Source organism: Cylas formicarius, unplaced genomic scaffold (genome assembly GCF_029955315.1).
Source record: "Cylas formicarius isolate icCylForm1 unplaced genomic scaffold, icCylForm1.1 PGA_scaffold_6__28_contigs__length_40554024, whole genome shotgun sequence".
NCBI classification, from domain to species: domain Eukaryota; kingdom Metazoa; phylum Arthropoda; class Insecta; order Coleoptera; family Brentidae; genus Cylas; species Cylas formicarius.
In genome coordinates, this window is record NW_026844347.1 from 2,259,965 (window position 1) to 2,281,296 (window position 21,332).

General features: G+C 32.5%; 3 protein-coding genes across 6 annotated transcripts in view; 2 read left to right on the forward strand and 1 right to left on the reverse strand.

Annotated features, from left to right (window-relative positions):
- The window catches only part of LOC132702830 (regulator of G-protein signaling 11), a 161,104-nt gene that overhangs the window by 40,421 nt on the left and 99,351 nt on the right, over nt 1-21,332 (reverse strand). For all 4 annotated transcript variants that reach the window (XM_060671641.1, XM_060671643.1, XM_060671640.1 and 1 more), the window contains exons 3-6: nt 5,552-5,651; nt 4,169-4,219; nt 4,006-4,112; nt 3,071-3,259 (exon numbers count right to left, since the gene is read on the reverse strand). In XM_060671641.1, the coding sequence (XP_060527624.1) occupies nt 3,071-3,259; nt 4,006-4,112; nt 4,169-4,219; nt 5,552-5,651 (447 nt within the window). The remainder of the gene's footprint in view (nt 1-3,070; nt 3,260-4,005; nt 4,113-4,168; nt 4,220-5,551; nt 5,652-21,332) is intronic.
- On the forward strand, nt 11,300-13,687 carry LOC132702834 (trypsin 3A1-like). Its single transcript, XM_060671647.1, has 2 exons — nt 11,300-11,380; nt 12,367-13,687. Exons 1-2 carry the CDS (start codon nt 11,335-11,337, stop codon nt 13,068-13,070), a joined length of 750 nt encoding a protein of 249 aa, XP_060527630.1. The 5' UTR covers nt 11,300-11,334; the 3' UTR covers nt 13,071-13,687.
- LOC132703392 (trypsin-3-like) lies at nt 16,913-18,920 on the forward strand. Its single transcript, XM_060672628.1, has 2 exons — nt 16,913-16,970; nt 17,092-18,920. The coding sequence occupies exons 1-2, from the start codon at nt 16,919-16,921 to the stop codon at nt 17,793-17,795; spliced, it is 756 nt and encodes a 251-aa protein (XP_060528611.1). The 5' UTR covers nt 16,913-16,918; the 3' UTR covers nt 17,796-18,920.

Here is a 21,332-nt window from a genome sequence, read left to right on the forward strand (position 1 = left end):
ATATATATATATATATATATATATATATATATACATATATATATATATATATATATATATATATATATATATATATATATATATATATATATATATATATATATATATATATATATATATATATATATATATATATATATATATATATATATATATATATATATATATATATATATATATATATATATATATATATATATATATATATATATATATATATATATATATATATATATATATATATATATATATATATATATATATATATATATATATATATATATATATATATATATATATATATATATAATATATACATATATATATATGACACTATATTCCGGGATATCATCCGTTCGCTTGTTGAACTCCGACTGTTGTTTTGCGAAAATGTATCCAAAAACGATCTATCGTAGAAAAAGTATAGTATGCAACACGTTCGGTAATAGTATATTATGCAACAAGTGCGGTAAACGCTAGATCGATGGGTAATTAGGTATTTTACGACGGGAGTCGAAAAAATTTTTAAGTCACTCGTTTATTTAATATTCGCTCCGCTGCACTTCGCTCACGTCAAATAAACTCATGAGTCAAATTACGTTTACCGCACTTGTTGCATAATATACTATTAACAGCTGAAATTTCAATGCCATTTGTAAATATATCCAAGTTCTCAGCTACCTAATACTTAGCTGAATTAGACAGAAACTGAACCAAAGCAAATCCAAGTAGTTACGAATCAGTTATATTGTCATAAATTTAATTCTGAAGTATTTTAACTTGGCACAGACCATAGATTGAGGGTATCGAAAGCTTTCCTTGCTTGTTTAATGACAATAAAGCCGGCGTTTTCTGCTACATCCAAAACTCTCAGCAAATTCGTTGCAGTATTCAAAAGCATTAATTTTTATAAAATATAATAATTTAGACAGTAAGGAATCAATTAAGAGTTACTATGCACAAAATGTCATACAACTCTGGGATATAAAAATAGATTCCCAGCCGAGTTGTGTTCATTGTTTAGGAAAAATCAGAAAGGTGAAAAAGTCTCTGAAAAAAAAAACAAAAAATAAACAGTAATATTAAGAATTAAATCAAATCATTTAGATATTTGTTTGTTTATTTAATTTTATTTAGATTGTAATCAAATGGTTATTTTAAAAACCAAAATTTATTTTTAAATGTTGAACGCATCTATATCTTGTAAACAGTAGTAATCAATAAAATTGTATATTATGCTAGTTGCAATCCTACTACTAACTTTAAATTTATCGGAAAATTATGATTTTATCATTACAAAGAAATAATTATTTACATATAAAGTACTGATGAATAAAAAAAAAAGAAAAGTATTAAAATGGAAAATCTGCCATTGTATGTATAGAACTTTAAGTTGGCATTACTGTTCAAGATGGCGACCGATTTAACAGCTGTCAAGTGATTTATTCTCAGTTTGGTTTGGCAATTCATCATTAATAGACTCACGCCTGAACAACGCTTGCAAATGGGTCCAAAACGAGATTGCCGTTTTTCCCGATTTCCATAAGCGAATTTTGTTTAGCGATGAAGCGCACTTCTGGAGGAATGGCTACGTCAACAAACAAAACTGCTGCATTTGAAGCGAAGATAATCCTCAAGTGTATGTCGAAACACCGTTACATCCAGAAAAACTGACTGTTTGGTACGCTTTATGGGCTGCTGGAATCATTGGTCCGTACTTCTTCAAAAACGATGATGGCCAGAACGTTACAGTCAATGGTGATCGGTATAGAACTATGATTACTAACTTTTTCATTCCTGAATTGAATAACCATGATCTCCAAGAGATGAGGTTTTAACAAGACGGCGCAACATGCCACACAGCTCGTGCCACAATTTATTGAAAGACACGTTTGGTGACCGCCTAATTTCACGTTTTGGACCTGTGAATTTTCCTCCAAGATCTTGTGATTTAACACCGCTAGGCTACTTTCTGTGGGGCTATGTAAAGTCATTGGTCTATGCGTATAAGCCACAAACGCTTGACCATTTGGAAGGCAACATTCGCCGTGTTATTGTCGATATACGGCCACAAATGTTGGAAAAAGTCGTCGAAAATTGGACGTCCAGATTGGACTACATCCGCGCCAGCCGTGGCGGTCATATGCCCGAAATCATATTTAAAATGTAATGCCACAAGATTCTCTTTCGGATAAATAAAATTCATGTCAATCGAATAATCCATCGTTGTTTTATTGTAACTTAAAGTTCTATACATTGAAAAAAAACACCCCTTATAATAAGCATAACTCAAATAATTTTTTGTTAGGCACAAAGTCTTTCAAATTTTTGAATAAAACGTCCTGCGAATCAGTGGTTTAAATCTTAATATTTTGAGCTCAGAATTTTGCAGTTATTATATTTCCAAGTATTAATCAATCACCCTGTATAGGTAGACATATGAATATCAATATGTCAATAAATCAATACTGATATGTGTAGTTCAATTCTTGAAACCTTGTTTTAAGAACTGATGACGCATTAGAGTTTCAAGCATAATAGCCCAGGAAGGCACGAATTGACTTAATTCGCAGTCAACGGAATTCTAGAGGCAAAGCGAGAAAGTTTTAATTGAATTGCTATGACATGGTTAGTTAGATAGTTAAATGGAATCTTAAACTCTTATGTGGTATGGAGTGCAAAATTTATATAGGCAAGATGAAAATTATTAATAGAAGAAATTGAAGGAACGTACTAGAAAAGTCACGTTGCGTCTTATGTCTCATTCACCAAAAGCGATAAAAAAATGACGAGATCGCGTTATCTAAGTTTATTTAGGCGAGAACTACGTGTCAGACTGAATACATATCATATCAACAGCCGAGTTTTCATGTTACCATAATTAATCAACTCCATTACAAGAGAACTTAATTTCGTTTTGGTATAACTGAATGTCACGTAGAAACTATTACTATTCCTGTAAAATCTATATTGGGTGTACTGGAGGATGGAATTCGTATCCCTAAGATGAAAAAATGTCACGTTCGTCAATACGAAATGCGCAAGCACATGGATCGATTTAAACACTGACCTGTTCTTCCGCCTGTGCTGTGATAATGTCCCACTTGTTGGCAAGGTTCTTCTTCAGGTTGTTCATTGCTTCCACTTCGTAGTCCTCGAGCCCGTGCCTCTGCTTATTTCTGAGTGTCCGTTTCGCTAAATAAATGGCGTAATCTACGTTGTCTGGTGGTTTGTTTTGCCAGGGCCAGTAATAGGGAGACTGTAACGGATATAATGCGGGTGAATGTTTCTTAATATAACAGCTAGATGGGATGCTAGTGTCGATGCCCCGAGACAAAAAGCTCTTGTGTAAGAGGTTGATTCGAAATTTAGACATAATTAGTAGGGCTTCCGTAATGCAAGGGGCAGATGAGAAAGAAAATAGACCTGGAAACTTAATTCGTTTTTTTTTAGTTTAAAAATGGTTCACCTTGGTAACGGTATTTATTTGTAATGTGGATTAATGGTTATTTTATTTATCCTAATTATTATGCTGCCATTTAGGTAACTTAAAATAAAAAAGTATTATTTATATATTATCAGATGTAATTTTAAGTTTTACAGAATATTTGATTAATTTATGTGGAGGATTATTCTTGTATTTTTAATTTCCTTAATCAAAATTGTTGCAGCAATGAATGCACCTATCTCTTTTGGTTTTTGGATTATTTGATGTATAAAGAAAGTACAGTCAAATACTGACTATCTATATAATTCAGATATGTTTTACTCTCTTACTCAAATTGATGCGCAACTAACGTTCGAAAAGCTTTGAAAGAATTGGTTGACTTTCTTTCAACCAAATTATTAAATAATAATAATGCACAGAATAATAAAATTTGTACTGTTTACTAGAAAGCCGTAAAAAAGTGAGTAATTACAAAATATGGATAATCCCAGAGAGTAACATGCAAAACTCTAGTGCCCCCAGTAATTCATTCAACTAATCGGAGAGCAAAAGCTTACCTGAAACCTATAGAGTGAACTATCATCCTTAACTACGAGGTTCTTTGAGTCGCTTATTGGAAAAAAATAACCGTACTGACATAATTGGTTGGCAATATTTAACGCCTCTGAAATAATACAATAAAAATTGTTGATAATGAAATAGAATAGAATAGAAACTTACCGGATTCTTCAATTTCGAGACGCATCATCAGCCACTCAATTAGGTCGTAACCTGAAAAAAATATAAATTATCGTTTAAACCGTTATCGTTTTCGATTAAAAAAAAAATATTCCATTATTCTCTAATTAAAGTCGTAAATTTTAAATATTATCCTTGTATGAGCTTTATCTGACATATTTCTAAAAAATATGTGTATGGTGTTCGTTGTTTCATCTTGCTTAATAATAAATTTTTACAATTCATTAATACTCTGTAGACCGTTTGAATTGGGAGATATTAGGCATCAAATTCTTGATTTTGGTACAAATTTTTAAATGTTGATGCGGAATTCAATAATATTTTATATTATATATTAAACATTATTGGGAATTGAATTATTATGAATTTATAACTATTACATTCTAGAATCTTGGTTAAAGAGGGCTTTTTAATTAATTGTTGAGCATTTAGTTCACTTCAATAGCTTTATTGTCATAGTGGGTAGCAGAAAACATTGCAAACTTGTTTAATAAGGTTTTATAAATTCCCTCTCAAAAAACCTAACCGGCTTAAATTGAAGAAATTGGATGAATTTAACGAAAATTTCTTAGCCTAACTTTTTATTATACTGCCAGAATTTAATAGGCCATTTAATAAAAGATAAAATTTTACTACCCTATTTAATGTCACATAAAAATTGGGCACCCTTGAAAAATTAAAATCCAACTGGTTGCAGGGCCCAGGTCTACAAGTGTGACGCAAAATGTTGTTATGGAGTTACGGAAGCTTGAAGTTGGGAATTTAAACTTGAAAAGAAAATTTCAACAGCACTGACCAAGAAAGAAAAGATGCAAAAGACTAGACGATAATACCTAAATTAATGCATCTAATGCAAACAAAAACGATTTTTAATTAGAGAGCAAAAATGTAAGTCGCTGCAATAATTCCTTCAAATAGTAGAATGGAATAGAATTGTTTGCTCATATATCCAATTAGAAAACACAAGAAATGAAATGTGAAATAATATAAAAACATAAAACATAAAAATCTCAAGGCAACGGCACAGAATAAAAGCGTGACAGGATTAATTTAAAAAAAATCCGATAATATATGCTCCACAGTGAAACGCTAAATAGGATCATAATGGAAAAAGCTTGAGCTACAAAAAGGTTCAATGTGGATTGTTAATTTCTTTAAAATTTTCAAATAAAGTGCTAAAAAATTAAATCGAAAATTTCAGTTTTTCCACCATATTTGTTCCTGAAGTATCAGAAATGAATTTCTTTAAAGAAATATTATCGGGCTCAGCTAAAAACAAACTACCTATTACGGTTTTAGTTTTTAGTTTTAATGGTGAATTTAACAAAAATAAACTATTTTAAGAGCACAGCGAATATAGCTCACCCATGAAGGCAGCGGGAATAGAAGTTAGGAATATTTTCTGACTTCTGACTGGAACGCCCCCTTGCTCCGTGTCCTGCATCTCTCGTACCAGCTCCTCCATCTGGAATAAAATTGGATTTCTCTAATCCTATATGATAATACAATTTGTACTAATGACAAAGGATCTCTCTCGGTAAAAAACAACAAGATTTATTTTTGTACCGAAACAATCAGACTTTTCTGCCCAAAGCGAAATTCCGCGAAGGAAACACTTGTTGTAATCCCCCTTAATTGCACCTTAAACCCCTCTCGAAATGTCTCCGCTTAAATTTTAAGAGTAAATAAAGTACAAAGGGGGCGCTTATACTTAATTAAGTGGCAGTAAATTCGGGATAATTTCTTAATTGTATCTATGTATTTTGAATAAAATTAAACCTTTCCCCGGCTAAGTCCGTGATCATACCATCCTAGGCCTCTGATGAATATTTTCGTAGTCTGCAAGTAATTAGTTTTGTATGGATAGATAATTAATAGGTGAGTTTTATAGTAGATATTTCTGCCACGCTACACAGAGTGGCCAATCCTAACTGTATATCTTGCATTTAAAATGACAACTTGTAGGTCGTGTAAGAGAAATCGCAAGCACAAAATGTTTACAACCTCAAATCAATCAAATTTAACGCAGGACCCCGTGTAAACCTAACTAACCGTTTTTAACCATTTCACTTCACTACGTAAGTGCTCTACCACCCTATAGATAGGCATCGATTGTTCCCTCATAATTTTGGAAGTTTTCCATTGAGGAAAATAATACAAAAATGCATAAAAAACAATGTTTCTTTGAACTGATCAAATGTGCCTATATTGTGTGTTTGCCATCTTTATCATATAATTAAATATTTAGTACCTCATACTGAAACATAATTTTCAGACCAACTGTTGTCTTGATTCGCATCAAATTATGATGATTCAGAGAAAACATATACAAGAAGTTTTCCAAATTTTGTATATTACCATAATATCAGGTATATTAAAAAAAAAATCAAAAATGCAGCGTTCTCAACCAACATTTGGTTACGGATTCCGGACCTATTAAAAATTTTAAGTAATTTCCACTTTAAATTATTGCATAAATAAAGTTAATGTTTATACCTTAAGCAAAGCAGAAACAATTTTCTTTCTTGGATCACAAAATGTCGGAAGTCGTCTTGCATATTTAACAACTAACTTAAAACGAAACCTACATATTTTGACCCGATTAGCAAGTTATTTCTTAAACCAGTTCTTTATTTCTCCGGATGTAGTTCCCATGTTACTGTTGTTTGCCAACATTGATCTATTCGTTTTATTACTGTTTCTTGTATGAAATATTTTGCTTGCCAATTGGATAAGTGCAGGGCGCCATCCTGATTTGTTGATCGAATCCCGAAACTAATTTTGTGACTAGCTGAAATCCTTCTGTTGGTTTGTCTAATACAGCTACTCGGTTGTAGAATCAGCAAACTACAATATATACTTGAACTGAGGTGGCTTTTACTTGATGAAAATCCATTTATCAAAATAAATAAGAACTAAAGGTTCGGATTTTCACGAAATTATATATTTTGACATGACAATTGTTTCGATAACACCGTGTCTTTATCAAATGTAATATTTACAAACTACCTGCTACTATATATACCGGAAATGACCATAAAACCTTAATTAAGGTTGTGAAAATTTAAATTCAATAAAGGAGAGGTATTTAAATCTAATTGATCGTTAAGCAATACATTTGAATGTTTCATTTTGTCAATCTCCATAAATTTAATTTTCTATTTTTTGTGGCTGTATGTAAAATATCAAAATTGTCGTTAAAAATGTGTTTTTCTGTATTTAAGTGCGTAGCATAATTACAATCTAGACTATTGTTTTTAAACGCTCTTTTATGTACGTTAATGCGTTTCTTGAAGGATCTACCTGTTTGTCCAATATAAATTTTAGGACAAGATCCGCAATTCAACCTGTAGACACCTGATTTTTGAGATTTTGGATATTTCGTTTTATTGGTTTTTAAAGATTTTCCTATTGTGTTGTTAGTTCTGAAAGCTATTTTTAAACCACATTTTGACAAATGTTTTGAGAGCTTTTCACTAGGTTCTTCTATATATGTAATTGTTTTAAATTGTTTACGGTTGTCTGGATTTGTTTTTTATTTATAATTTTATCTATAATGGACCTATATTTTAAGCAAGTGTGGCATTAACATTTGCTGTTTTCCTTTTTAATGCACAATGCTTTACATGTTCAGACCTGGTGATTTTACAGATTTAAATTGGTTTATGTCGTATTTGATCTTGTTACGATTATTATTACATGTGACATTCTTATGAAAATATAATGAGTTAGTACGGCTATTTTTTATGAATTCGGGGATTCAGAGCATTTAAGTTTTTTCTAAAATCATTTGTTGTCCCTTTACTTAGGATTAACTGCCAAGTCGATTTTTCGAAAAACATCTTTCGAATGAAATTGACGTTGCGTTCGACTTCGAGTAACCAATCTCTATTCTAACTAAACCGGATCACGCAGGTTCAATTTTTGTTTTTTCTGTTGCTGCGTTGCGCCAGTTTTTTAATTTGTTGCCAATAATAGTATTTTCTGTAATACATTGCTTCATTTTGTTTTGTTAGAAATGGTTTTCTAGTAGAATTTGAATAAGAAATTATTGATATTAGACTTTTATTTGGGGAAGGAGCAAGCGCAATTGAAAATTGAATTCATGGAATTTCTGTTTTCGAAAATGCAATTTTTGATGTTTTGATTCAAACGCGCCAGAATGTAGAAATAGTCCTTTGTCTAAAATGGGCCAATACGTTGTAACGTTTGAGATGTAGACAGTTCGAACTAGTTCACCGGAACTACGTTGCGTCGATGAAAATTTCAGAGCCCGGCGACCGACATTTTCGACAGTTTGTTTCGTATTCCCGTGACGAGTTAAGGGAAAATTCAAATTCAGGATTGCTTGCCGTATCGTATCCTTTAAAATGCACCTTTGAATGAGTGCGGTATCAAATAATATTTTACTTTGGAGAACATTTATTAATTCTGAAACTCAATGACATTGACGATTTGCTTTCAGTACCCTTCTAATTTTAAGCAATATTGTTTCTACTCCCGGGTTATGAGCCGTATGATGTTTTCGGTTACACTGACAGTATTGTCATATTTCATTAAAAAAAAAACAGACAAAACAAGATATATAATTCGCTATTATTGATGGACCCACCTTGATGTACAGAATACTTCATAAAATTGATAGGTCGCATTCATTTAATACAAAAAACTCACATCAACAACATTACTTCAATTAAATGCTCAAAATTGTGACAGCTTTTGACAATCTCATTAACCTTTTTAAATGGTACATTGTTGTCGAGATTTTTTGAAATACATTTTTTAAATATTTGGGTTATTTTAATCAATTTTAATTTTACCTCGGTGATATAACCTATGGTTTGTGTGTTAGTCGTTGTCATTCCCCTCTCACGTAAGTATCTATTTGGTTGTAACAAATTATAGCAGATCACGCAGATTGTTGTCAAGTTGGACCTATATAAAGGATCTATAATAATACGATATTATGCAATTATGGATATCAAGGGAATCCATATCTGCGACTTTCTCGATTTCGATGATGGATGTGGTTGCGTGTTCCGCCATGGCATAAATATGGAACTGGTAAGCCGTAGTAGTGTTAGTGCTTTTCTTTCTTGCAACGTCATCTTGAAGTTTGGTCCTGATAAATACTTAATATATCGAAGAGTTAGCAGTTCTCGTAGAGTTATAAAAGTGCTGTAAACATTCAGTCGATCTTAAACTTATAACCGAGATGCCGGGAAATTGTTAATAAAGAGAGGCACTGGAATGGAAACTATGCTTTAATTATTTGTCAGTCCCCCCACGTACATAATTTGAGAGCAAGGTGTGCTGCTTAAACATTCCAGGAGGGATGCGAAATATTTTGCGGCAATAAATTTTCGTGGTCTGTTTTAGATAACTGCTAATATGTATACTCAAGACTGAATATAAAGACAAAGATTCAAAATTGTTCTTCATTTTTATTGTTGCAATTTATACCCAATAAGTTGGTGGACATAGATCTGTTATTGGCCCGATTCATTTGCTAATAGTATATTAAGCAATAAATTCAATGGCGACGCACAAATCCACAGTATCAAAAGTAATAGCGATATTAGTAAAATGGGGAATATAAAATCAACAAAATGACTCAAGAAAATGTTAAAATATAAGTATAAATAGGAAAGATATAAATACATATAAATTAGTGTACCAAAGGGAGACAATACGTTAATTTCCCAAAAAAAGTCTAGAATGATCAGCAACAACGATGACACAAAATATGTGTTTCGAATAGTTCGGTATTCCTTTAATAAATAGAAATCTGCCAGGAATAGCCTGACTGAAGTTAATAGTATATTATGCAACAAGTGTGGTAAACGGCATTTGAAGCACGAGTTTATTGGGCACCAGTGAAGCTAGTGCTTAATAAACGAGTGCCTTAAAAAGTTTACCAAACGTGTTGCATACTATACTTTTTCTACGGGGTAAATTTTTGCAAACCAACACGAGGAAATTCACTGCCATGCCATGCCAATTGACACACGTCAAAGTTCAAGCCGTGCCTAAAATCTCGGAAAACATCTGATTGCTCCCAAACCCGTGTGGTAATATCCCGGAAATGTCCGAAGTGGCTCGGATCCGTGGGAAAAGAAACTGACGTGGTAATATTACACTTCCGGTATGCTAGATCGGTGTATAATTAGGTATATTACAAAGGGGAGTAGAAAAATACATTTTGCTTCACCTTTTTTAGTAAACTATCTTACACAACCAAAATATATTCACAATAAAAGATGGATACAAATTATTAATAAAGATATAATGGCCATGCCCATGCTGATAATACAGGAACTTATGTATCAACTATGAATGGAAATTTTGAGAGGGTTCATTCAACATGTGCATGACCAAGATTTAAAGTCTCGCTTTTAAGAAATGATCTTAACCTACGCCTTATAGTAAGCCATTAAGGCAATAGCTATATATGGAAATATCTGCGATTCGCTTTTAAAAATGTGTCTCGACTGGAGGAAACGGAAGCAAGACGAGCATCGGGGCGGAGTGTCTTTGGCATAACATAAAAGTACCGTGTTTATTACTATATTTTTTAAAACCCAACATGGCCGCTGCGAGATTGTCAAACTGCTGTTTAGCAAGAAAATGGGGCGAAGTACCGCAAGGTTGGTGGAATGTAGAAGCATTCCCAAAAAGTTGAAAAAATTTTTGGAGTTTTTGCATGGGCATAAGACAAATTTTTGTCAGTGTTCCCCATGCTTCCTTAGAAAATTAATTTGATCGAAACAAATGCTTTATCAAATGTCTAGAAATCGAGTTATTTTGGGAAAAAAATTAGTTTTATTATTTTTTTAAAGTAAAAGTGCTATATTGAGATTTTACTCACGCAAAATTTCATTTCATTTAACTCCAACCCAAAACAAGGGCAATAATTTTCAGCATAACTTCGCTCTTCACATTTTATTAATCAGTTATCGTGGAGAATATGTTTCCGGCATTTGTTATGTCCATCTTCAGATATTGCGCAAAACTTTCTTATCTCGAGTATTTGAAACGCTATATTCACTTTATCGTAGTTTTATTTATCTAATAATTACATATAAAAGATGTATTTCACATATTCACAGTCAAAATTTTTCCAAAAATCGTATAAATATAAATGAAATATGTTAGCTTTAAGTATAATTTTATTAATTTGTGTGCATTGTTTTGGTAAGATCTTTGTTAGTTACTATGAATTACATAAATCATCAAACTACTTGTTATTAGAAACAAATACTACTTTCTTGAAAATATACAAATTAACTCTATAATTGTGAGCACGATACAATCAATATCCGACTGGTACTGTGTTCTTCATAGAACTGTCTCAAATGATTTGCATTTAGGTATATATCGGTATGAATCAATTTTCTATAGAAGGAGTAGCATTATGTTGTCGATTTCTCAGAATGTCTAGAAAGAAAATTGATGTTTGGTTGTATGGAATTTAAGTGATCCAGCAAAGATGAAGATTCCTGACCGTGCGACCCGAAAACAAAACATTTTACACAGTTTCGATTTTAGAGGGAATATTTGTTCAAAATCTTTTCTAAAAATATTGATAGGAGAATGAAACTTTCAAAGTAGATTATCTACTTGTGCTACTACACCTACGATCGATTGGGGATAAAATTTCTGTCGAGACATCAGGTATTTACTGCATACCTTGGAGGTGTGGCAAAGAATATATCGAAGAAACAGGTCGAAAAATATCAACGAAACTAAAACATCGATTTCGACAAATAACGACATCAACAGTTCCTGATCATTATTACCAAACAGGACGTCAGATGTTATTCGATAAGGCCAAAATCATTGCATCCAGCACTTTCTTCTATCCATCCTTAAACATCCCGATGACACCTTGACCCTCGGCCATCAATTTCAGGCAGCACTCTGAAGAAACAAGCAAAGTCAATACCCGACGCAGAGGAGATTCAGAAAAGTTTATAATTTTTCATAGTATTTTTAACATTTCAACAAATCGTTTTTAATTTTCCAATCAAAAATAATAAAACTATTCCCTCTTATCTTTTTAAATATGTTTTGCCTTAAATAAATAAGTTCCAGTTAAAACAAAAAAATATTTGGTCGAAAATCCAAAAACATTGCCGATATAGACATATAAATTAAAAACTAAAAAAAACCCTTTGCAGCCGCACCACAAAAACAAAGTACGGGTCCCAGGATTATTGGAGGCGAACAGGTTGACATTTCTCAAGTACCGTACCAGGTAGCGATTTTATTATATGGACAACAGGACTGCGGAGGAACTCTAATTTCACCTACAAAGGTACTTACTGCGCAACATTGTTGGCTCGAAGGAACCAGAATATCTGACTACAGCGTACGGGTAGGATCTACAGATTGGGAAAATGGTGGCCAAGAAATTGAAATCACCGCTTTCGACTTACACGACGTACCAAAAGGAGAAACATTTACAAGCTATGATATCGCTGTAATTACTTTGAAATCAGCAGTAAATGTTTCCAATGCTGTGACAATCCCGGTGGATGATGCTGATACAGTGCACGTGGATGGAGAAGTAGCGACAATATCCGGTTGGGGGGTGACATTTGACCCAGCTGGTCCAATACCACCCAATGTGACTGTCGGCAAATATCCATTAAGTGCAATTAACTCCACTGTTATTTCCTGTGCAGGAGGCGAGAGTAATATATTATGTTTGAGTCAACAAGGGGACGGAGCTTGCTATGGTGATTCTGGTGGACCAGCTGTTATTAACGGAAAACTGGCAGGAATTGTTTCAGGTGGCATATGCGCTTCTTATATCTATCCCGGAGTCTTTACCAGAGTTTCGGCATTTAGAGAATGGATAAAGGAGCACGCTGATGTTTAAAGTTCTCGCATAAATTGTTTGAACCCTTAAGCATTGAGTTTTTGTAATTTCCCATTTTTGCAACTAGAATTGCTTCTTATATGGTTAACGTGTATTATCGTGTCTTTTTATGAAATGTGAAAATGTAAATTTAAACTTCATTGAATTGAATGTGAATTTTTCATCCAATTGTTGAAAGAAGTCATGAATATCCAATTATTTGCATTTCTATGTCATTACCAAGACATTTATCAATAATTATGATGTTTTTCGACCCAATTTTATTTTGAAAGTAGGTTGAAAGAATTATTTAAGCGCGAAAACCTTTTTTTTGTTTGTATGTCCAAGTCAAAATCGCAATCAAAATTAAAATAAGGGAACAATGGTTCTTATATTACTACTACCGTTTAATGAAGTGTAGCTTTAATTTACAAAGCAAACACATTTTTTTAAATACATACATAGAAACAGATTAATCGATATAGGTTGCTATTGTATTTGGAACTATATGCGAATGAAAGAAGACTGAATGAAATGAAACGGGAATCTAGCAGATTAAATTTTAGAATACCTTTGGTTTAAGTAGTGAACACAATCTTGTGCTAAAGCAGTAATACCAATACTAGCTGTCAGTCTTATGCAAAAAAAAGGATCATTTTCACCTACCCACCCGCCTACTACCAAGAAATTTATATTAAAATATGTACTGTCGATTTGCATGACGTTCCAAACGGTATGTTGCTATCTAAACTAGTATTATTACCGTGAAATCAGCTGTAAACGTTATACCAGTGTAAGTGATAAATATTCAATAAGTGCAATAAATTGAAATAAAGGAATTTTAATATCATAGAAGTTGTTAATGAAAATTTTGACCAAATTAAGACCAATGCAAGATTTAAAATCTCGTTTTTAACCAATGACCTTAAGGCATTCACATGGCAATATGGCCGCTGACAGATCGTCAATAAGTTTGGATGCGGTATTTTCACGCCAGTGTTTTCTCAGAATAATAGAACTTGTTAAATGTTCTGGGAAAACGAGTTAAATGTTTGGCAATCTCCGTTTATAAAAAAAAATAGCACAAAGTGCAGCTTAGTGGATGAAATGCAGAAGCATGCGCAGAAAGTCTAGCTACTACTTTCTCTATGAATTTTTTACCATATTAGGGCCACTATATTATCTAAAAGCCATACGGGTGACCCATATATTTTTCTCAAAGTCTATAAATATCAAACAATTTTAAATGAAATAGTTATTTGTATTTAAGGAGTTTTTAGATTATACACCCTATATTTTATTGGCATTTTTTCTTTAGTGGTAAACATAAAGGTGACTTCCATTAGATCGACTTATTTGATTTGCGTATGGTTTAAAAAATACTTAAGGTAATGTGACTTGTTAGTGAAAAATCTGCATATTAACAAACGCTCGCAAAATAGATATTAAGGTAACTAGTAATATTTACAGAAGAAATAGGCACACGAGATGGGTTTAATTAATTTTTGTGATTTTGGAGTCTAAAGTTGTGCCGGGTATTTCATTTCTTATAAATAGCACACCCTGTATATTATACCTTTAGTAGAAGGTGCATAAAATATTTTCTATACCTATATTTTGGAAAGTATTTGCATTTTTTCTCATTTCTGTGCACATTCAATTAAAAATGTTTACCTAAGACAAAAAACTATAACAATATCCTAAACTTAAACAAATACTTTTATTGTAGTAGGTATGGGGCTCTAATACATATTTCCTTGCAAAGTTTGCAGTTGCTGGCGAAAAGTCGCGAACTTGATTACCATTGTTTTGATAATATATGGCTCAGTCGCGACATAGTTTTTAGAGGGGAATCGCAAATATTCGCCTGTGCAGCTAGCACCTTAATAGAGCACGAGCACCAAAACTTATTGGCGATCTGTCAGCGGTAATGTTGTTTATTGAATGCCACAAGATCATTGGCTAAAAGGGAGATTTTAAATTTAGCGCATGCGCATGTTCAATGGACCTTCTCAAAAAAAAAATGTAGTTGCTTCATGAGTTCCAGTTTTATCGGTCTCTATAGCTCTAGTAGCTATATGTGAGAGACTTAACTGGACATGCAGTCCTGAAAAATAATAAACGCAACAGACCATAAGTCCTGGTTAAGATTGTTTGGTTGCTTAGAGAATTCTATAGATTCTCGGATTTTTCGTTGGAAGAAGAATTAATTACATGCAAGAATTTTAATTATATCGAATAAAAAAACTGCTTATGAGTTTATTTGTAATATCTTAAGACTCTTTCATGTTATTTGAGTCTACTTGATATTTTTCGTCTGATCTCTCCAATGTATTCTTTGTCGCATGTGCATGGAATGCTGTAAACTCCTGGTATCTCAAACGGATTTTTGTCTCTGACGAATCGCCGATGTTAGGAGATGTTTGAACAAGTCGCAAATCTGGTTTTCACGTTATATTTCTTAAGAACTTTTGATATTTGGTCAATGATGTTTTGAATGTAAGACTACAAAGGCAAGTGTGGGTTTGCTTTCGGACTCATTGTCTTTGAAAATTGAAAAATTATCTCCAAAACATGATTTTTCGGAAAGATAGTGCTCCATATTTACGTAAGCATTTCAATTAAAACTCCAAAAATGGGATATATACGTGATCCGTAGGAGTTGTGAATCCAATGGAACACAAAAGTTAAAAAATAACCAAACGCTCGTTTTCGAAGATCGCGCAGTAAGAGTTGTGTGTTTTGTGCACTATTCATTCATTTTAACTTAAGTCTTGTGTTCATATATTCCTTTTGCAAATGTAACTAGCTAGCAGAATACCTATTTTGCGCACTTTTCTTAACATGCTGAAGTTTTGAGGGAAGTATATGGGTCACCTTATGAAAGATACGTTGTACATATAAAGCATAATTTCTTTATTTGTTCCATCTACAACGAATTTATGCTAATCTTTGTAATAGAATTGAAAAACGTCGATTATTCATAATATGATGAAGATATAATTGCATATCTTTCTTCCTGCTACATAACCAAACTCCTTGTCATTTCCAAGACAAATTAACTTTTCCATTTTATAAAAAACTTACTTGAGTTATAAAATATTGTCTTAAAAAATATTGCCATATTTAATTCCCTCTTTTTAATCGAAATCAAACTTTCATTTGCTCGCGATTTTTATAGTCTTATAGCTAATATGCTTATTTCAGACCTTCAAATAAATCAATTGTTTTGTTAATTTGATATCCGATAACGTCCACCAATCTGATTCAGATTGTCCTGACATTTTAAATTCGGTGTGGGTAAAGAATAACTGCGAGACGTAAATAATTACTTTATTCTACTCGAAATTTTCTGATCAATTAAAACATTAGCTTAAATGAGTACACAAGTTTGAAAATGAAAACCAGAGATAGCAGAGTTTAATACGGCCAATCTGTTAGTTTCTGATTTTTTTCTTTTTTTTTTATTTAGCTTACTTGGTGTATCACTAAGTTCACAAGTTCTAAACACTAAAACTTTGTTTAGTAGTAGTAGATTTGTAGTCCAGTATATTTTTACGTCATCGTATAATAATACCAACATTTTCATTTGCTGTCTGGACACATTATAACTTAGATATGCGTGGTATCCCAAAATAATAAATTTTCAGAAATGTTTTGTATTGGTTCAAGTTTGACATTAAGTGAAAACCGCCTGCTTCTCTTTTTTACTTCCGTATACTAGTATTAGTATACGAAATTAGACACTCTGTACGTCCAATTTTTTGTCATGTGTAATCTAGATTTCACTATCTTCATTTATCAGGTACCAGTTTGGTTATATAAACATCTGGATATCATTGATTTTGTCAAAATTAGTTCATAGCGACATGCAAGTGCTAATGCTAGGTTTGTTTCTGGGAACTGTAACCCTTTGCTTAGGTTAGTCTGTATTATTTTTCTCTGTTCGCTACAATCATTAATAATAATAACATAATAACAATAATAATAATAACATAATAATAATAATAATAATAATAATAATAACTATGTCTAACTGCAGCTGCTCCTCAGCGCTTCGATGATATAAGAGGACGAATCATAAACGGTATAGAAGTGGATATTTCAGAAGTTCCGTATCAAGTAGCAGTTTTGTTTCAAGACCATCAAGTCTGCGGTGGTGTTTTGATATCACCTACAGTAGTTCTCACCGCATTGCACTGTTGGTTACCTCCAGAAACAAACCAAAACATTTCCGAATACAGTGTACGTGTCGGTTCAACTTATTGGGAAAAAGGCGGTCAACAAATTTTTGCCGACTCTGTTGTGTACAACATTCCTAAAGGTGAAACTTCACTGGAAAACGACGTCGCTATCATTAAGTTAAAATCTCAAGTTAGCGTTCCTAACGCCATTCCGATTGTACTAGACGATGTTGATACTGTTCACGAGGATGGAGAACTTGTAACATTATCTGGATGGGGAGCCACTCAATTTCCATTAAACGCGTCTGCGCCTGTAGACTTTCCGTTAAAAGAAGTAAATCTAACGGTTACAGCTTGCGATGAAGGTTCATCGAATAAGTTCATATGTTTTGCTCAAAATGGATCTGGGCCCTGTTATGGCGATTCAGGTGGTCCAGCTGTGATTAACGGTAAGTTAGTCGGGCTCGCGTACAGCACAGTATGCGGTTCAAACATTTATTCGGCGTATTATACGAGAATAGCAGCGTTCAGAGGCTGGATCCGTGATGAGACTGGTATTTAAGTTATACAATTATTGAAAAAAAAATCGGTTGTATTACTCATCATCAATAAAATGTCGAATCAAGTGAATGTTCCTCTTATTATGTAAAATTGAATACCACTATTGAGAAAATCGTCTTCTCCTTTTGGGTGGTGTTATTAGTGCGTGAAGTAAGTATTTACTGGGTAGCATTGTCAAATAGCTACGTTAAAGTCACGGTGTTTAGTGTTTAGTATACTGTACAAAAATTGTTGAACAGTGAAATATGCACACAAGGGTGCATACGACTGGTACTTTTCTGACGATGACAAAATGTAAATTTATAACATCTCGTATATAAATTAGTTTATTAATATACGGGTGAGTTCAAAAGATGGGCCGACCCGTTAATGTCAGATTCTTTGATAATAAAAAATATTTTGTTGAAAATGGTTATGTATGATTATATAGGCAGTTTATAGTTTTTTTGTAAATAAAAGCCGCATATTTGCGAAAAAAAATGTTTACTACAAGAAACTTTAGCAGTATCAACTCTTTGCATAATTTTTGATAACAGTTCTAATTTGGCGGATATTGTACATTATTTACTAAATTAAAAGTTAGACAATTATAGAATAAGTAATAACTGTAATTCCACTTTGAATCGTCTATCTTAATATCTTAATATCAATAATATCCATTTTTGTGTGTTTCTTTATTATTGTAATTTTATTATATACATCAAAAGGTACATTTGTAAGGAAAAATTAATACGGCAAGAAAATTATGCAAAGTAAACGCAATAAGTTTCCTTCAAGAAAATTTGGGGGTAATAAAGTGTAGGATAACACTTTATTGTCCTGGTATGCGGTTTTAATAAGTTTATATAAAAAGTGTAACCCAACAGCACAATTATAGACACTAAGATTCAAGAATATATGTGAAAAACTGCCAGATTAATTAATAAAAATAAAAAAAATAAACGCCCTGTACCGTAACGCTGTGGTAAAAACGTAAAGTTAAAATGTTATTCGGCAGAGCAGTCTAGCGCTGCGCGGCGCGGAAAGATAGACATCGGTAATCATCAATTGTATGCAAAATAAAAATACGCAGGGCCTTGCTGGAAAAAAAAAAGGTATCATTATCGTTGAATAAAATAATAAAATATATAATTATAATATATGATATATTGCCTTGCATAGAGAGCATACCGAGCCTCAATAGCATATTAGGTGAAGCATTTATCTGTTTACTAGGTCATAAAGTTACAGCGACAGTAAGATGTATGTAGCTGAGTCTAGCTAAAAAAAATAAAAACAATGTTGCACAACTAAGGATCTTAATAATGAATTATCAGATAGGTCAGACAATAGACGCTATTCATCATTGTTATCTTAAGTGTAGGTTTATCATATTTTGTATACTTACGTGTTCGTTATTAAAAATTGCTATTTTGCCCAGAAATTGGTGGCGGTATCGTCATGTTGAAACTGGGCATTATCTTCGCTGTTCTGAATTTTTGTTTGGGTGAGTTTGAAAATTTGTGTAATAGTTCAATAGTCAATGGCACGACAGTGGATAATTCGGAGTACCCTTACAAAGAGGAGATTTTATTTCAAAGCCAATTTGTGGTGGGGTTTTGATTTCAGCACATCATGTTCTAACTGATTTGCACTGCTGGGTTCTGGACACCAATCAAAATATATTTTGGAGTACAGCGTAAGAGCTGGTTCTAACTACTATGCCAAAGGCGAGCAAGAATTTGCCATTATTACCGTTAAATTTCCAGCTAATGTCTCTAATGTCATCCCCCTTATCATGTATCATGCTCATGCAGTATACGATGATGGAGAAGTAGCTAGATTGTCAGGATGGAGTTTGACGCACTTTGCATTAGACCAAGATGACGATGATCCGTATATATCGAGAACAGTTAATGTAACAGTTATATTCTGTGGCGATACCGGAGTTCTGCGAAACTTTACATGTTTCGTTCAAAATGGGACTGGTCATGTTACGGCGATTCGGTTGACCCGTCGGGTCGTCGATGGCTAGAGCATGTTAATGAATTTCCACTTTCCGAGAATGAGTTAGAGAAATTATAGATTTCTAAAATTAAAATATTTTTGTAATACATAAATTAAATACCATATGCAATAAGTGCCTATATAGGTGTGAAACCCTATCCGTTGTTTGCCAGTAGCAACAGTAACCAAGCAATTCGCTTGCGAATTTTTTCTCATTTGTTAACCATTAACCCTTCTGGCGTATGATTTGCTCATTGTTTTAAATGAATTTAAAAACTTTTGCTAAATTGGTTTTCTTAATAGTAAGTTAATTTTAGTAGCTTTCCCAGAGTAAATGTTACAATTCATTTAAATCCGTAAGCCAACTATAATTATAAACCCTGTTTTGAGCTATTCCAGTCAACTTTATGAACTTGGCAATGTACCGAATGAACATTTTTTTGGTTTCGCTTTTATTTATCTGGTTTTTAGTTTTTGCTTCATCTAACACAAGGTTTAATTGCTTTGGGATAACTTTGTGAAAGAAGTGCATGTTTCAATGGGAACGTCAATGTAATTAACTTAATTATAGTCAGTAGCAGGTATCTCTTCATCATAGGCTCGAATTACCATTAAATTTGTCAGATGTTCAGAGTACTTAAGTGCCGTTCTGTTCTGTTCTTAGACTATTTATATGGTGGTGAATATGGTCAAACTACTGTCTTAAAAAATAGGCGAAGCAAAGTCGAAAATACTAATACTAATACTTTATTATATATATAAACTCACCGACATTTGTAAAAAAAGCAAAAAAAAAATTATAAACTAATTAAATGAAATAAACTGCATTCATATTTTTTCACCATTCCCTGAAATAACTGTTTATGACCTATTTGCATAAACAAGTTTAATTCAAGGGAACAAAAATAATGAGTTTTTTTTATATTACTCTATATTACAGGTAATAATTTATCCGGACTAACATAAATGCAACAGAAAAATAAGGAATTTTCAATATTTGGAAAACCTAGAAATTTTTGATTTATATAAAGGTAATTAAATTGCTTTAATTTATGTGATATTTAGCATAAAATTAAAATAATTTATTATGTAAATTTAAAAATTTTGGTTGTATTGTATTGGTTAACTCCCGCTCGGCAGAGGGCTAAATAGTTCTACATTTCTAGAATATTGCGATTCAGATTTAACTGCATTATAGAATTATGATAACGTTTTCAATTACCGTCGTATAGAATATAGAGGACAGGTAGAATCTTGCATATTTTTACTGAATCTGTAAAAATTTGCCTATTCCTGAAGTATGAAAAATAATCCGCTAATCCAATAATCACTTATCCATGCGAATTTCTGTAATAATAATATAAAACCTAGAGACTATTGAGGAAGAAATAATCACAGGGCAATGTAATAAATCCCATACAAACACACCCAAAAGCAAACAATCGGAATGTTGGTGGACACAAAAAAAAAAACAAAACAGCAGTGATCCGGAAAAATAAGTATGTCAAGAGGTAGAAAACGCAATGTCTTGGTAAACATCAAGAAGATATGA

Excerpts from the sequence above, each read along its gene's own strand:
- LOC132702834 (XM_060671647.1), top strand. The coding sequence starts at position 11,335 with ATGTTAGCTTTAAGTATAATTTTATTAATTTGTGTGCATTGTTTTG. Across the intron at positions 11,381-12,366 it reads AATTTGTGTGCATTGTTTTG|CCGCACCACAAAAACAAAGT; the intron begins GTAAGATCTTTG and ends AACCCTTTGCAG.
- LOC132703392 (XM_060672628.1), top strand. The coding sequence starts at position 16,919 with ATGCAAGTGCTAATGCTAGGTTTGTTTCTGGGAACTGTAACCCTTTGC. Across the intron at positions 16,971-17,091 it reads AACTGTAACCCTTTGCTTAG|CTGCTCCTCAGCGCTTCGAT; the intron begins GTTAGTCTGTAT and ends GTCTAACTGCAG.